Source organism: Sus scrofa, chromosome 5 (genome assembly GCF_000003025.6).
Source record: "Sus scrofa isolate TJ Tabasco breed Duroc chromosome 5, Sscrofa11.1, whole genome shotgun sequence".
NCBI classification, from domain to species: Eukaryota; Metazoa; Chordata; class Mammalia; order Artiodactyla; family Suidae; genus Sus; species Sus scrofa.
The window spans coordinates 14738795-14756668 of record NC_010447.5 but is presented as its reverse complement, the minus strand read 5'-3'; the positions used below and the strand labels follow the sequence as shown (position 1 = coordinate 14756668).

The following is a 17874-nucleotide window of genomic DNA, read 5'->3' as shown; positions in this document are numbered from 1 at the left end:
ACTTAATGTTAACAAAGGGCTTGGCACAGGCCAGGCTCTCTATAAATGGTAAATGAATTTAAAATGGAGATTTAATTCCTGGCTAGAATTCATCTCACACAGCATTTATGGAGTCTGTCCCATGAGCCAGGAGGACATTTTGACAAATCAGATAGTCCTTCCCTTCAGGGAATTAACACTTACTCCTGACAGATTTAAGAAAAAGAAGAGCTGCCATTTATTTAGGGTCAGGCATTATGTTAGGTGCCTTGCATGTGTCTGAGTTATTGCCGTTTTATAAGTATAACAACTACACTGTGGGTTAAGTACTTTTGCTGAGATCACACAGCTATTAAGGCGGCAGAGCAAGGATTTTACTTCACACAGTCTGACTCCAGTAATAGTTGTCTAACCATTAGGCTGAAAGGTGCCATGTAAGTTCACAGTTCTGTCATTAAATCAGTGTTCAGACTTTGGATCCAGGTCATCCAATTACGGCAGATATTTAAAGTGAAAGAGGTTAGTATGACCAACCCGGGAAGATTTTATGTTGGTTCCTAGCCAGTTTGGATGGGGGGACAGAGCTGCCTTGGCTTTCAGTTACAGCAGAAATGGATTTCAGTGTTGGCTTCCGTCTACAACATTTATTGGGCGCCCATTGAACTCAAAACAGGTGTTCCCTGCCACTTCCTCCCCCCCACCCCCACATCCTGGAGCGGGGAGGGGAAGTGGGGAAAGAAGAAAAGTCAGAGAGGATGTGGAGGGCGGGCAGGTGGGCATCCTCTGCCACCCTGGCTCACCCTCCACCCTGCGTCGGCCACGCCCCTCGGCCCCCAAACCCTCTTTAAACTCCCGCCCCCTCTTAACGACGACCAATGCTCAGCCAGGGAGATCTCAGAAGGCTGCGGATTGGCCGGCGCCGCGGTTGCCGAGGTGACGGGTGGGTCTGGTGGGGTCTGGTAGGGTCCAGAACCCGGGAGCAGAGCTGGGCGGGCGGGGCGAGGTGGGGCAGGGGCGAGGGGTGCCCAGCGGTTTCCGCCCGGCCCCGCCCTGTTTGGCCCTGCCCAGGTATCCCCGGGTCTGCGGCGGGAGGGGGCGGTCCCCGTGCGTCCCGGGCCCCACACGCCCCTCGCCGGCCTCGCGCTCCAGGCGCGCCACCCTCCGCCTCCGTCTCCGCCCCCAGGATCTGCGGCTGCCAGCTCCAGAGAGCAGCTTCCCTGGCCGGAGGCGCGATGGGCTGCGGGAACTCCACTGCCACCAGCGCGGGCGCGAGCCAAGGTGAGAGAGGCGGCGGGTGGCTGGGGCCCCGGGACAGCGACGGTGGGGCGGTGGGGAGCCCTGCAGGGCGGGCCGTTCCTGCGGGAGAGGCCAGGAGAGAGGAGGCTGGAAGGAAAGGTGCAGGGACCCGGGGCAGGGAGAGTATCCAGCCCCCTCGCTTCGTCCCTCTTTTCGGGACAGGAGCCGACCGCCTGGTTTTGCAAAGACCTAAAGGTTGGCATTTCCCTCCGTGTGGGGGCGATCACGGCCCGGATGGGAATGCCCGCAGGGCGATCCTGCTGAGGGAGGGAAGGAGGGAGGGAGTGCGGGGAGCCCTGGCGGCGGGGCTCCCCGGCAGCGGGTAAACCCGGCACTCCCCTGGAAGAGAGGATTCCTAGTCGTGGCCTGTGTCCTCTCCCTCCCTCCCACACTCGCTCCCCCAGGCCTCGCCCCCAGCCCTCAGAACCCAGAGGCTGTACCTGGAAAAGTGCAGCAGAGCTTTCAGGACTTTTTTTTTTTGGTGGGGAGGCTTGCTAGTGGGGTTGAAGAGAAATGCAAACAGAGCTCTAAAAATTCATTGAGTCTGTCTTGATGTTGGGCTGCTTGTAGGGTTTCCCTGAGAAGCTGCAGTGTTGAGGCTGCTTTAGAATAATACGTGTGACAGAGCTTTTTAATATTAGCAATGATCTGTTGCTGTATTTTTCGTTTAAAAAATATTGAAACTTCTTTTTATACCACTTCATTTTGATGATTGGCACGGGAAGTCCTCCAGATTCCCCCAGTCAGCCATGCTTGGTATCAGATGACTTATAACAAAACTCAAGCCTTCTCTTTCACCCAGCCAGTGTCTACTGATTTGAGAGTTTGGATCTGTTTTGAGTAGTATCTGCTGACCTATTTTGGTCTTTTGGATAAAGAGCTGTATCTCCATATCTCCTCCAATTGAGATCAATCAGATGCCACCTCCTATTCCAGCTGGCAAATGGGAACAGTGCTCTGATGCTGCAGTATTTCCCAGGCGGGTGTGGATGCCCTGCCAAGGACTTTGTGACCTTGGGCCTGTCACTTCCCTTAACCCAGACCTCGTGGAAGATGTAGCTTAAAACTCAAGCCTTTTTCATTTATTTTAAAGTTTATTTTGATGGTCACCTATGGGATCAGGTATAGAACTCTGCTGTCACTGGCCAAGTTGGTCATTCCTCTTTGGCCGTCAGTGACTGTGCAAACGGAGTATTTGAAGAGAGGGCGCTTTCTGGGGGATTCTAGTCCTAGAGCAGGGAATGAACTCAGGTCATGATTCATTGAAAGGTTCATCTCTTACAGGTAATCTTTACCATCTCGAATTAAACTCTCGTCCTTGTGATAGGCAGAGAGCCACTGGGCAACACATCTTTTCAATTCCTGTAACAGTGACACAGAGGTTAGTTAGCTTAGTGTCTTAGAGCAAGGACAGGGTTCTGACTTGAGAGTGTCCACAGGGCTCAGCATGAGACCTGGAACAATGTCAAGGCCACATCCTGCACCAGGGGAACAACACGAGTGTGAACTGCTCGGGTCCACTTATACACGGATTTTTTTCCCCCCATAGTAAATGCTATAGTACTATCCAGTCTCCAGTCATTTGAATCCCAGGGTGTGGAACTGCAGATGTGGAGGGCTGACCCTAAGTTAGACTCCAAGGGTTGGTGCCCTTAACTCTCGCGCTGTTCAAGGGTCAGGTATATCTCTCCCAATCTCACGTGCACCGTGGTCCTCTGCCTTCCGCTGCCCGTGCACCCTACCTTTAAAAAGGTTCAGAACAATGAGCCTCCTTACAGAAAACATCGGAGGAAGGATTTGTAACAGATTTCTTTCACTGCAGAGCTAATTCAGCTCGTGGACATTTTTATTGATGAATGAACTGCTTGTCAGGTTTGGGGATAGAGGAAGGAGTACCATTGCTAAACCAGAATGATGCCAAGATCGCGTTAGGAATGATGCATTGGTCCTGTAAGGAAAGGCGAAAATACGATTCTCTTTACAAACATTTGGTTGACCTTCCTCGCCTCCACTGCCGGCACATCCCTTATTATATAAAGGGAGGTGCAGTTGTACAGCAAGAACCACGCTGAGTGCATGTTTTCCTGATGAGTAGCCTCGCTTTTGTTCCTGAAGGGCAGCTTCTCTCAGAGCGTGCTGTTCCCTCCCCAAGCTCGCGCTTTGCTAAAAATTACTTTTGTGTTCAGAGAAGAGTGAGAGAGCAAGTGCAGACTGTAAAACACGAAGGCATTATTGCCTCACCTCTTTGATGGCTCTGCCCTTGTCTGAGAAGTCACTCCCCAAACATTTTTCTGCTGGTGGGTGAGTCCAGCTGGCCTAGTTGGGGGTTTGGGTCGTTGTTATTTTGAAATTTTCCAGCAGCCGGTGGTGGACTGCAGTTTCAGAAAGGAAATGCATGGGGAGGAGAGATGGGGTTAAGAACACTGAGCCCCAGTGCAAAGGTACTTAAATCCCTTTCCGTCGTGACCTTTGGCAGCAGCATCAACTACACCGTTGCCCAAGCTGCAGACGTGTGTTAACTGAGCCCAAGAGGAATGAAATGGATTACAGAGATGTTGTCCCCATCCTCCGGGTAATTATCATGACCGACTTCCCAAATGTCCCACGAGTCCTACCATTCAACAGTCATGTTTACGTTTTTCGGCAGAGACAATGTATAGAGAAAGATGGCAGGCGGGGTGCTGAGCTTGAGCCTGGAGAGGGAGGCTCAAGCTTGACATTGGCACCATGTTGGTTGCGTTATTGTGGGCATCTCATTTCACTTATTTGAGCTACAGGGTGAAAGCACTCTGTATTATCATTATGTATCGTAATGGAATATTACCATGTAGAGGTTTTTCCCTGATTCTTTTTCTATACGAACACAGCAAATCTACTCTCAAAGGATGCATTAGCATCTTATAATAATGACCCCCCAATGTATACGCTCCATTAGACACCCTGTTTTACTCCCTAAGTCATTTAGCTAAAACCACATAATTATTTCTCTTTTTTCCTGAGCTCCCTGGACAGCTGCCTTTCTTGGCTTTTGCCTGGTGAAATTAGTTTATACGACAAATGGATATTTAGTAGTGTACTTGAGTAAATTTGATTCTGTATGTCCACTGTGGGAAGAAACTGAAATGCAGCAGAATGGTCAAACAGCCAGAAGGAATCAGATCACTCAGATCCTGGGTAATGCAGGTTCAGTTTCCCGTATTGTAGATTTCTACCTGGCAGCTTGTACACAGTCCCCCTCTGTGTGCCAAGCTGTGTCCCCTCTCAGGAGGTTTCCGGGCAAGGGTAAGGACAGCCAGCAGTGGGTGACTGTAGAAGGAAATCAACCTTTCCCTCTCTTGAGAGGCTGACTGTTTAGGCAGGAAGAAGAAGCATTTGAGAAGCAATACGAAGCAGAATACAATATATCCCTAACATCCAATGCCCAGGAGCTGTTGAACAAGGTGCACATTTAACCAGAAAAGTCTTTGGGGAGGAGTCGAGCTACCCTACCCGTTAGATGGGGGCATGAGAACCATTTGGGTTACACAGGCGTGCACCCCCCATCCCAGTGCTTTTGTAAGATCACTCTCAATAGAGGAATGTGATCTTTCCCCAACCTGGAACTGTACACGAGGACTTCCTGTATTTTCCACTCATTGGAGATTCAGTGCATTTCTCTGGCAGAGTGTAGAGTCTAGACCCTAAACTGGAGAGAACCCTCTGGATTAAAGCCTCTGCTACATACAGGGCAGGGAGCTTTTGCTTTCTCTCTCTCTGATCTCCACTCTCACCTGTCTCCCTCTTTCTCTCGCTCTGTCTCTCTCAATCTCAATAGCAGTCAGATTGTCTGTGCCCTTGTTTTCCCTCGACGAGATTCCCTAACTGGGCTGATACATGAGCACCCCCGTGCTGGAGCCGATGCTCCCCAGGTGTTCCCCACAGACAGTCATTCACGTAGCTTGTTGGGTCTGCCGTGTAAACCCGAGATTCTCCTTTTATGTGAACCAGAGAGTCTCTGAGTTTGCATGGTTGTGCATATCTATCAGAGCCTATTTTCAGCACAGGCTGAGGCTGTAGAAATTCTTTGCAGCAGCAGAGTCATTTCAGAAGTGTTCTGCTTATGGTAGTTGATTGAATTGGTGGGTTGTTTTTCTCCCTGAGATATGTAACTGGCAGCTATCTGATCATAACTTTGTGGGCAGTTTATTATTAGAATGTTTCTGTAACAGTTCTTCTGTTATTTATGTAATAATAGTCTGAGGAGGCAGGGAAGAGGAATCAAACAGTTATTTATCCTTTTACCAGCGTACTAGGGGAGCTACCATAATTCTTTGGGGTCCAATTACTTAGGTTATCTCCTTATCCTCAATTAGATAATCGCATTCTCTTCTTTTGATGTAGCTGACTATGGTCCAGCCTTAAGCTACATTTCTAAATGGTTTGGTACTATGGAAGTTCTGCCAATGGGGGGCGGTCAGTGAAGTGAGAGAGGTGTTGGCGAGTGATGGAGGCATCGAGGTCAGGGACCCCCTGGAAGCCAGCGGGGCCGAGGATGGGCTACATGTGAGGGAGGAAGGAGGAGGGAGACGTCAGAAATGGACCCAAGCTGTTCAAGCCTGGGGGACTAAAGGAGATGCTGCTTCTGCTGCAGGGAAGGCGGGAGGATGCAGGTGATCCACGTTGTCTTGGCTGTAGCATGTTTGCCGTGCTGTTGTTGACTGCAGGTGTGGAAACACCTCTGCTCAGACAGTTCTCAGGGATGCCACAGCATCGGGAGGTGCACTCGTTCCAGCTCCCCAGAACTGCTGGTGCGTGAATGGTTTGCAGAGGCGACCCGTGTGAATTATTCAGTTCTGCCATGAGCCACTGGGCAGACATGGCTCAATATAGACATGGCTTAAATGAGAGCAGCTAAATGTCAATGGCTACCTTATGTCTACTTCTGTGCCTGCTTTTGTGTGTGAATTTTTATCTGCTGACAGCATAGCTACTCCACAGGGACAACCTGTCAACAGAGAGATTTTCTGTAAGTGCGTCCACGTTCCTTAAAGGAATTTTATTTGGGACAGCATGGATTGGACCTAGCAGATATTTGGCTCGGTGGAATACGTGGTCCCACAGAGCAAGACAGAGACTGTGTGTTACCCCTTCTATTCAGAATCTGAAAGATGAAACAAACGAATGGCTGTAACAAGACAGAAACAGACCCACAGAAACAGAGAAGAAACTGGCGGTTGCCAAGGGGTGTGGGTGGGGGTTGTGGGTGAAAGAGATGAAGGGGATGAGGAGGTACAAGCTACCAACTCTAAGTAAGAAACGGGGACGTAAAGTACAGCACGAGGAATAGAAGTCAATGATAACTTTGGTGCCTAATCTATGAAAATACTGAGTCCTATGTTATAAGTTTCTAAGTGGTCTTAATTTCAGGTGTATATTTCTAGGACACATTAAGCTGAATTTTTCCTCCATTATTGGAGAAATGACTTATGAATTGATATCTCTGATTATCTTATTGAAAAATAAACATTGCTTTAGATAAAGAGCTGTTTTTCTGCTTATTTTGGCCAAATCGAGACTATGCCAGAGTTGTAGATCATTGGTCAGAGGAGGGACATAGCAAGCTGTCAATAGTACAGGGAATTTTGTTTATTTTCTGTAGTTATGTTTATACAGTTCTCAGAGGCATGTTTTTCCTTTATAACCCAAATAAAAAGGAAACCGTTCCTGCGTACTTTTATTATTTCCCATAAGAGCCATAATCGTTTCTATTTCTAATCACTTACTGCTGAAAGAGGAGTGATTTGTCAATCTTTAGTACCTTGTAGAAATTCATGTACATAATTTTGGTTTTGGTGTGTGTGTGTTTAAGTTATCACGACTCAGTCTGAACAAAGAGATACAATTTAAAATGTAATTTAGGAATTCGCTTAGTTGTGGATAGTTCCAGTATGTTACATAAACTCTGTAGAGTGCATAGAGAAAACAGTGATGAAAAGGCATTCTTAGACTTTTTTTCAAATGTAACAATATATGTGATCTTCCTTTTGAAAGAGGTAAATATTTCCTTTATATTAGAATTTGGAATGTGTGAGGAAACTCATAACAATAAATATATGACTCTAAACAATTTTGAAAACACGCCAGGCAGTACAGCTCAATCTTTTTAACATCTGAGACTGATTAGATCGCAAAGAAATATCTGTCTATAGGAACCACGGTGTTCTAAGTACCTACTCAGTATTGGTGAACCGATGTAGGATCTTGCAGCTGGCTTGCTTTTATCATGCATGGGAAGGAACATTTGTCTGTAGAATGTATGCTGTGTCATGTTAGATGCGTTCTCCGTAGCTGTTCATTCGGCTCTGTATTTCTTTTCAAAAGGGAACGCCTGTGTTTGGGAGGGTGGGGGAGGGCCAGGGCGGAGAAAGTGTGTTGGGTTGAACAGTGACCTGTGCAGAGATGGGTTCGCATCCTAATCCCTGAAGGGTGTGAATGTTCTCTTGTTTGGCAAAGGGGTCTTTGCAGATAGAACGCAGAGAAGGGTTTTGAGGTGAGGAAAAGGTCCTTGCTTATCTGGGTAGGGCCTAAACCCAATGCTCAGTGTCCTTACAAGAGACAGATGCGGAAAAGACGGATACCAAGAGGAGGTGATGTGAGCACAGAGAGCCCGAGCCTGCCAAGGGCGGCTGGGTGTCCGCAGATGCTGAGAGAGGCTGGGCTAGATGCTTCCCCAGAGCCTCGGTAGGGAGTGTGGACCTATTGACACCTGGATTTTGTACGTCTGGGCTCCAGAAGCCTGAGAGCACACATTTCTGGAGTTTTAAGCCACTTGGCTTGTGATGATTTGGTACAGCAGTCCTACGAAGCTAATACAGAGGCCTCCTTACTGTTCTGGATGTATTAGAACATCGGAAAATGTAGTTTAAAAAGTATCCCTGGAGTATAAATAATTATTTGCTGAACAGATAACAACACAGTTTAATCTTGGTGTGATTCAGAAGACATTTCAAGGTGCTTCAGAACCTCAGTTACTTACTAGGCTACCAAATTTTTATAAAACGGCAAGACTGTCTGAGATGTTTTTCCTTTCCTTCTGGTACCATTTGTTTCTATCTAGGCACTGGGTCTCTACAGATTCGGTTCGAGTTATGTCAGTGGCTCACTTCGTCCAATGTCATGCAGTTACAGTCTCAGGTACTTGCATTTCTGACTGGCAGCAATGTGGGTTACAGCCGATTCAGATTTGATTATTTGCTAGAATGCTCACAATTCAGAACTTCCTTACTTGTTAAACAGTATTTTATGGAATATAACTGGAGAGGTCCAGGGCTCAGTGCTAGAGTCCTGCTCAGTTGGGACACCTGCAAAGATGTGTTATCGGAGTTCTGAATCTGTCCTTAGGTTTTATGAGTCATTGATAGAACAGGAATGGAGCTGAAGAGCTTATCCACTGTTTCCAGCGACTAGCCCAGTCCTGAAGCCTCTGGGTCTTGGCAAGAGTCCCCTCATTAGACAAAGAGCTCTATATCCTTATCACTCAGGACATTCCAAGGGCTTTAGAAACTCTGTGCCCCGGGTGGGGAATAAAGACCAGATGTCTTTCTGTGAGTCCTCACTATCAGATTAATGTTTTGACGCTGTTGGGGTGCATCATGACGAGACTTTGGACCGTGATCAACTTTAAGTCTTTTGATCCAGTCAGGTATAATCCTGTGAATGAAGTTTGTAACAGCAGTCTTGATGTTGGACGACTGACATCAGAAAATGTCCTACATACCAGTGTTCAGTGTGTCACTGGAACTGTGTATTTTTTTTTTTTTTTTTTCAATTTTTTTTTATTTTTTTATTATTTTTTTTTTTTATTTTTTTTTTATCAAATTTTTTTTCCAGTCATTTTTAGGCCCTCCTATTAGTGCACCTCGGCTCTGTTTAAACAGTCGGGAGTCATCCTGGCAGGAAATGATGTGGTACAAACAGGGATAAATGCCCTGTTTCGGGGCCTAAGAAAGAAGTAGATCCATCACTGTAACTATCTGCTTCATAAATGATGAATCACATGAACCATAGACACGGCATAAAGCAAACGGGGTTTTGCCGTTATCCCAATCATTCTAGTGCACGTATCTTTTGCGGAAAAGATCTCGAGTAGATCTCGCCATCTGGTTAATTATCAATACCGATTACGGGTGTCACGTGATTGAAATGTTGCGGTGAGGGTAGTCATGATTTTTCTATTTTTTTTTTTTTTTCTGATAGGTAAGAAACAGATGTATTAGGCTAGGACGCTTGTGAGAGATGCAAGCGGGCAGGCAAGGAAGCTCTGCCTCTCCTATTTCTAATCTTCTTACGATTTTATACTTTTGTAGGACAAGGTATTTCATGTTCATATACCTAGATATTGAGATAGATTTGCTGAGGGTTTCAACAATTACAGAATTTTTTTGTTTTTCTCTGAGTAGCTGTGAGTTGGGGAGCTGTGTTCTGCCTGCCCTGGTGATAAGCTTGTCATTTATCCCACGTTTCCTCGCTTCTAAGAGGCATATTTTCTTCCCTTAAAAACGGAGCGCATGTTCCAATCACATGTATGTACTTGATGTCAAGTGTTGGATTTCTTGGCCCAGTTCTCACCATCGCAGGTTCTCAGCAGCAGGTGCCCTTTAAACGAGGGACATTAGCGAACAGAGGCAATGATGTGCTGACTCCCCTCTGGAAGGTGACACCAGGCATCTGCCTTGGGCCTGCTGGGGTGTTAGGTGGTGAAGCCAGCAGGCAAGGGGCCCTGAGGGGGTCCAGGGCCTGGTGCCGTCAAGGTGAAGAGGATGCAGGCTTCCTGGGGGCTGGTTAAAATAAGTACCAAGGAGACAAGGCGGGCCTGTTGTGAAACCACTTTGACGCACATGTCCGGTGCTTGGTCTTTGTCAGCCGCCTTTGAGGAGCTGAAGCAGAGGCATCTAGTGGCTTTAGACTTGGGGTGGAATTTCCTTGGGTCCTCTGCTTTCCCTGCCACCCTGCCGCCGTGCTGTCCCTGAGCTGCAGTGGGCTGGCTTCTGTCTGCTCGGCCTTCCCAATGGCTTGTGCTAGATGGCCCTTCGTCTCCAGAGGCCCCGCAGCGGCGGCCCTCGCATTATCATCAGTTCTTCTCTCTGATGTCACCGAATCTGTTCTCAAGACCCCCGGGCCTCCCCTCCTTTCCCCCTCCCCTCCCCTGCACACAGCAAACCCCCAAGCCTCCCCATCCTTTTCCATGCAGATATGAAAATGAGGATATTTATTTTCTTTCTAGACTTTCTTCCAGATTCTTATGCTTGTTTTAACTCGCAATAAAACATTCATTTTTGTGGGGTTTTGGTGGCACTAATCTTTTATTGTTTCCTGTCAAGACACTCCACTATTATGTTAAGATTTTAAATTTTAGATTTTTTTTTGCTTTCATGATCTCAGATTATAGAAATAAAAACTACTTTGAAATTTTAACGGTAGTGTAGAACAGAAATATTACTCTTCCCTGAGTAAAGACTCTTAACGTTTGTTACAAAGTTCAGGTTTGATCAACATCTTATAGGAATTTGAGACATAGTTTTGATTATTTTATGCTCTTTTGAGTGTGCAGTATTCCAGATCCTAAGTGAATATCCCTAGGGTATAGTTCTTAACCCTAAACCGTAGTTCTTATAGGGTAAGTTTTGGCCATTCCTTTTCCTGCAGACTTAGTTGCTTATTTCATAGCACATTTTCCTTTATCTTCACAGCTCTGTGACTGGTGCAGAAGTTAAATCCCATTTCATAGATAGGGAAAGTGAGACGTTAAGGAAAACGTAACTGCTAATACTAACTTAGCTATTTTTATGTGCCAGATTTTGCTGTTTGTATCTTTTCATCACCTTTACCATTTATTAAAATTTTTTTTACTAAAATATAACTGACATATGACGATGTTGGTTTCAGGTCTACAACATAATTCTATCTATAGTGACATGATCACCACAGTGCGTCTAGTTACCGCCTGTCCCCATATGCAGGTGACTTTTAGGATTTGCTGTCTTGGCATCTTTTAAGTGTGCTCTACAGTGTTGCTGACTAGAGACCCTGGGCTCTACATGGCATCCTCATGGCTTATTTACTGTAGAATTGGAAGTTTCTACCTCTGGGCCACCTGCACTTGTTCTGCCCATTCCCTAAACCCCTGTCCCTCTGGCAACCACCACTTCTTCCTCTGTTATCTATGCTTTTTATGTTTTCATTCGTTTTGTTTTTCAGATTCCACATATGCATGAAACCACACCGCTTGGTGTTTGTCTTTCTCTGTCTGACTTATTTTACTTAGCATCATTCTCCCAAGGTCCATCCATGTTGTCGCCAATGGCACAATGTTCCTTCTTTCTTTTGGCTGCACCCAGCAGCCTATGGACAGTGCCTGGTCCAGGGATCGAACCCAAGCTGCAGCTGTGATCTGTGTCACAGCTCTGGCAAAGCCAGATCCTTGACCCACTGCTCTGGGCCAGGGATTGAACCTGTTTCTCTGCAGCAACCCAAGCCACAGTAGTTGTATCCTTAACCCACTGCACCACAGCGGGAACTCCTCATTCTATTTTTTTTTTTGCTATTTCTTGGGCCACTCCCACGGCATATGGAAGTTCCCAGGCTAGGGGTCGAATCGGAGCTTGTAGCCACCTCCCTACGCCAGAGCCACAGCAACACAGGATCCGAGCCGCGTCCTGCAACCCTACAACCACAAGCTAGCACGCTTAAGCACGCGATGAGGCGTTGCCTCCAAGTAGGCAAGAGATCCTTAACCCACTGAGCAAGGTCAGGGGTCGAAGCCGCAACCTCATGGTTCCTAGTCAGATTCGTTAACCACTGTGCCACGATGGGACCTCCCAGTTTCATTCTTTTTCATGTGGCTGTTCAGCTTTCCCAACACTATATATTGAAGAGACTGCCCATTCCCCATTGTATAGTCTTGCCTCCTTTGTTGTAAATTAATTGACCATATATGCGTGGGTTTATTCTTCTGTATTCTGTATTCTGTTTCATTGATCTTGTGTGTCTTTTTTTTTTTGCACCAGTAATATACTGTTTTGATTACTATAGCTTTGTCATATAGTTTGAAATCAAGGAGCATGGTGTTTCCAGGTTTGTTTCTCAAGATTGCTTTGGTGATGCAGGGTCTACTGTGGATCCAGAGAAATTTTAGGATTATTTAGGATTAGTCCATTTCTTTGAAACATGTCATTGCTATTTTGATATCTTTAAAAAAACTTAATAAAAACCTTAGTAACCTTTGAGAAAGTACTGTTATATTCCTCATTTGACACAAGAGGGAAGTGAGGTTTTAAGAGGTGAAAGGATATTTAATATCATGTTGCTTGTAAAGTTGGAACCAAGGTCTGTGTTGTTCCAGAAAGGCTATTAGGGGGAGGAAGTAGAGATGGAACTGTGTTGTGGGCAGTGAATCTGTGATAAGTGATGGAAATGGGCTCCACAAGAGATGGGTTTTTGGCATGTGAGTGGGAAGCAGCAATGAGAGGGCTCAGTGGCAAGCAGGAACAGAGTTAGAAATGTCTGTTATTCTTTTTGGAGCTGCGCCTGCATCCTGGCGACTTCCTAATTCACTTAGGACACCACATTTTGTCTTGTGACTTGCTTCCCTTTGTGATTAGTATGTAGTGGACTTGTAACAATTCCATGGAGATAGCAGCTTAGTTTCTTGTCTAAGCCATGAACCTCCTATTTCTCAAATCTGTCAATTTCCCTTATTATAAAATGAGGATGAGATTAGACTGTCTGTAAAATCCCCTTCAGAATCAACACCTTATAATTGATAGGAATTGTTAAAAATGGGCAGAATGAATTCTACACTTGGATTTTTAAAATTTTCCTGCTTTTTTTTTTGCAATGAGCTTTAAAAAAAAAAAAAATCACTCAACCCATCCCTTCTAGAATATTATTTTAGTTGGGTATTGATTGGGCTTAAGATTTTTGTAGCAGTACTATCAAGATAATAGAAAACTTTTTCTTTCTTTCTAGGCCCTGCAGGAGCAGCTAAAGATGTGTAAGTACTTAATATTATGATTTTCTAAACTCTTTCTGAGGGAGACATGCTTTTCATGGTTATGACCCGTAGATATGTAGGTTTGGCGGAAAAGACATCGAAGTACTTTTTGCACTGAGCACAAATCAAGATTATTATTGGGTTTATAACTAAAGTGCTTTTTGAAGAATGGAATTATTTGTGACTTTTCATTTAGCCTTTCAGTTGCCCTCTCATGTTCAGAACTTTGAGAGGGAAATGTGTAATTGTGCTTCCATCCCAACTTGTGTAGACATTTCTTCTAGTTGCAAGCAAATGATTATGGGAGGATTAAGCAGCTGTTTCCTGTGGCTGTGCAGCCTGAGAGTTGGCCTTGGGGGGAGGAGCCTGGAGCCAGGCATTTACCAAATGCACATTGAATCGTTTTAAAGTTGATATTTGAGTGAATGTATATGACCATTCAAGGTAGTCAGTATTGAGTTGAACTTGAGACCACAGGACTCTTTCGGTGTTTCCATCATGCCCCTTTTTTGCATCTTCCTACCTCCAATCTGGGTACAGTAAGGAGGCAGCAATTCTCTATTTAAAGGTGTTTGTGTGATACAGGCAACTATGTTCAATATCCTATAGTAAACCGTAATAGAAAAGAATATGAAAAAGAATATACATACATGTATGTGTATATATATATATATATATATAAACTGAATTACTTTGCTATACACCAGAAACTAACAAAACATTGTAAATCAACTATACTTCAATTTCAAAAAAAGCAAGAGTTCTGAAAAAAAGAAAAATAAAGTGCCACTAGAAAGCTGGGGTATAGAACCCCAAGGATAACAAAAAGGGTGTTTGTGGTCACTCCACGGAGAATGGAATCAGCGTCTGCCTCGCCCACCCCTGTGGGCTTGGATGTCAGGACTGATGGTGCCACATATACCCCGAGAGGGAAGGAAAAGATTTATTTCCTCGTATAATGAGTTTTCTGGGGAGAGCAGGGTGGGCTCCCAGAGGGTCCATTCAGTTTGAGTGAAGGAAGGGATGAGTGGCTATGGTTTTTATCGTGGTCGGGCTGCAGGTGGGGGTGCTGGGATGAGGGCTTCTGGCGCATGCGCAGAAGAGTGCCTGGCTCTGTCTTCCCCGTCAGCACAAATGCAGGAGTTCCTCATCTTCAAGTCCTGCACAGGAGTGGGGCCAAAGGAGTGGTGGGGCTTGAAAGTTGTTGTCAAAAACAGTCCACCTTTTTTTTTCAAAATCATTATTGCCAAAAGGAATCCAGGAAGACTAGAACAGGGTTGTCAAGTTTGGGGAAAATTAACTAAGCATTTCATATGGGACTTTGGGTGCAAAGGAAGCCGTTTACATTGCTTCCATCTCCTGGTTAACAGTGGTCGGGTTTATTACAGAAGCATTTAGCACCAACGAGTTCGCCATCCCTAACTCTTCCTGTTACTGCAGCATCTCTGACTTTCCTTCACTCTCCCGCTCCATTTCTATATGTTGTTGCCAGATGACTCCCCTGCCCTTTTAGGACCGCTGCTCCAAACTTTTGCTTAGTCTCCATTGCCCAGAATCCTTCGGGAAAAGGAGGGCCCTTCATGTTTCAGCCGTTAGCCGAGTGACTGTGCATGAGGTAGAAGGAAACAGTGCAGGCAGGGCGTGAAAGCGGTCCTGGACTGAGAGGTGAGCTGGAGTCCTGCTCTGGGCCAACTCTCAGGGGCTCACACTGACCTCGTGTTTCCTGTCCCGGCTCCTCGTTTTTGTTGTTTGTTCTTTGCTTTGCTCCCTGCTTGCGAGGGCATTTCCCCCACTTCTGTCTATTCTTCTGGGCTTATGTTTTATCCTTTACAGGAAGAACTTCCTGGATCTCTACCGGGTATAGTGTCTTTCCCTTCTAAACTTGTGCAGCAGTTTGGCCCTCTCTTGTGCTACATCATATTGGGCTTATGTTGTAGTCATTTATCTTCTTGTCTTTTCTCCCTCGGGCATTGAGAGACGTCCCCTCTAGTTAATAGTATGTCCCAGAGGCATGCTGTTTAGCGAATGAATTCCATCATTTCTTCTTAAGGAGAGCTGGATTTCCTAACTTGGTCTTTTAGAGGCATGGAAATTTCTGCGACAATTTAGTAGTGATGCCTCTGTGGACATTTTGTCGACAGCATTAATGACTCCAGGAAGTGAGATGCGCTTTAGCTACTTTTAAAAATCCTGAATTCTCTAAGCTTTCAGTGACTATGTATACCTTGTAGGATCTATAACCAAAAAGATGTAATTTTACTCCTAAATGACCCTTGAAAAATAAATACAGTAAATTCAGTTATAAAAAAGTTATTATACTTTTATTTTTGCCTGCACAGAAGGTATGTTCAAAGACTTTATTTTTTATTTTTATTTTTAGTGAGGCAATTGTTTATTTCAAGAGAGAGGAGATAGGCGCGGAGAAAATATGGGCACGGACAGGCAGGGTGGGAGCAGGGCCTGTGGCGGTGGGTAGAGAAAGAGCAAGAGAGGAAGAGAGCAAAGACTTTTTTTTTTTAAAAAGCAGAAGCTGTAGAGTTATAAACCTTGGCCATAACATTAGGCGGTGCCATGAATGAAGAGGAGCTCTGAAATTAAGGCAATTTAAATTTTCATTATCAAGATTTAAAATTCTTGTTTTTGTTTTTAATCTAAAGAGACCGAGTCCAAATCAAAAGAAGTGGCCAAACTCATGTCACGGATAAAAAGTCAGAGCTTCAAATAGGGCAACCAATGTACTACACACACCACATAGAAGTCTTTTAGCGGGGAATTATGGTTGTTTTAGACTCAGAAATACTATTAATTACTCCATTAATATATAAGAAAAATCAGTTCTCTAGGGAAGGTTTGGGATTTTTATTATATCTCCCCTTTCCTATTTATTTGCCTGTTTTCTGTAGACAAGAAGCCAGGATATAAGAATGAATAAAATGATATTTCTGCCCTAAAGTTGGTCACTGTCTGCTGGGGACCAAAATACAGGGTGATTAAGTGCTTGTTATTAAAGTGGTCAGGAAGTTCCCTGGTGCCTTGGAGGTTAAGGATCTGGTGTTGATAATGCTGTGGCACAGGTTTGATCCTGGCCTGGGAACTTCCACATGCTTTTTTGGGTGTGGCCAAAAAACAGTCAAAATGTGATGCTAGTCCGGGTCCTGAAGCATGAGCAAGAGCGTGCATGGGAAGGGGAAGAATGGCAGCAGGGGCAGGGGCAAGAGCGTGACGAGGGGCACACGGGTGCAAGAGAGCCTCTGCTGGGAAGTCAGCCAGTTTGCCCAGAGCCTGAGGTACAGACTCGACAGAGGTGGAAGAGGAGGCTGATGGGCTGGAACCGGCTTGGGAAGGGCTTTTGGTGCCGGGCCAGCCAGCAATTGTACTTGATCTTTACATCGCATTTGAGAGCCATTAGAACTTTTAAGGTGGAGAGTTACATGACTGTGTTGGAGCTTTAGGGCTTTGGCTCCCAGACAGAGGCATATGAGGTGGGGGAAGGGTGGAGGTGCAGAGGATAAGGGGGCTGAGGCCACGTGAGGGCCAGACAGCAGACAGGGTGCAGGAAAGGAGAGGAGCTGATGCATTCAAGGGCCACTTGGAAGCGTCGTCAGTGAGACGTGTTGAATGACTGAATGGGGAAAGAAAGGAAGGGGAAATCTGAGGTGAGGACAACCCTGTGGTTTCAAACTTGAGCAAAGGGAAGAGATGGCTGATGGTTCCAAGAGGTCCCTTGATCTCAAGGGAGAAGAGAAGCCATTGGAAGTGGTGTGATGGCCACTGTGGTCACTGGGGGACAGTGTTTCAGCTGAGGGGTGCGAGTACCAGTGGACTCAGAGCGGAAACACACTACGAGTCAGAAGGTGATGCTCCATCTTTTGTTTCAGTGTTTGGCAGTAAGGGATGGAAAGATGTTGGTCGCTTAAAGAGGATGGGTGATTTTGTGAAGTCTTTTTCTTTTCTCTGTTCATTTTTAATGGAGGAGACATAGGTGAACCCATAGATAGAAGCGGGGGAACCAGTAGGGTTAGAAAAGCAGAGGGTGGTTTGGGGAGGGGTTATCTGTGTGAGCCAGAAAATAACTGATGGATGTAGAACCTTGAACATGCAAGAAGGATTAAAAACAGAAGGCTCACCCTCAAAACTTGAGAGAAAGAGGCAAGTGTGGGTGAAGATAGAGAAATTTAATCATTTTAAGACAGACCCTCATGTATATTAGGGAATGAGACTTTTTCTCTCTCCCTTTTTCTTTTCCTCCAAGTTAAACCACAGTATAATGACATGCAGAGCAAAACAATTTAACTCAATGTGATGATATTTGGTTGTTTTCACAAACCAAAATTTTATTTCAGGGAGTTAGCTTTTTGGCACAAATAGGTTTTGTTGGGCTATTTTTGGTTGGAAATGGCAGAAGCCCAGCTTTAACTGGCCTAAACAAACAAACATAAAGGAATTTATTGGCATGTGTAACGGAAAAGCTCCAGGGGTTTGGCCTTCATCACAGCTGGATCCAGGTGCTCCGATGACAGGAAGAAACTCACTCATTTCTGCTTTCCTGTTTTTGGCCCCATTCTTAG

The 17874-nt window shown here is 45.3% G+C and overlaps 1 protein-coding gene across 1 annotated transcript in view; it reads left to right on the top strand.

Moving 5' to 3' along the window:
* C5H12orf75 (chromosome 5 C12orf75 homolog) overlaps positions 919-17874 on the top strand; it is a 35634-nt gene continuing 18678 nt past the window's right edge. The window contains exons 1-3 of the mRNA XM_021091585.1: positions 919-1047; positions 1163-1257; positions 13282-13306. Of these exons, the coding sequence (XP_020947244.1) occupies positions 1212-1257; positions 13282-13306 (71 nt within the window). The 5' untranslated portion in view covers positions 919-1047; positions 1163-1211. The remainder of the gene's footprint in view (positions 1048-1162; positions 1258-13281; positions 13307-17874) is intronic.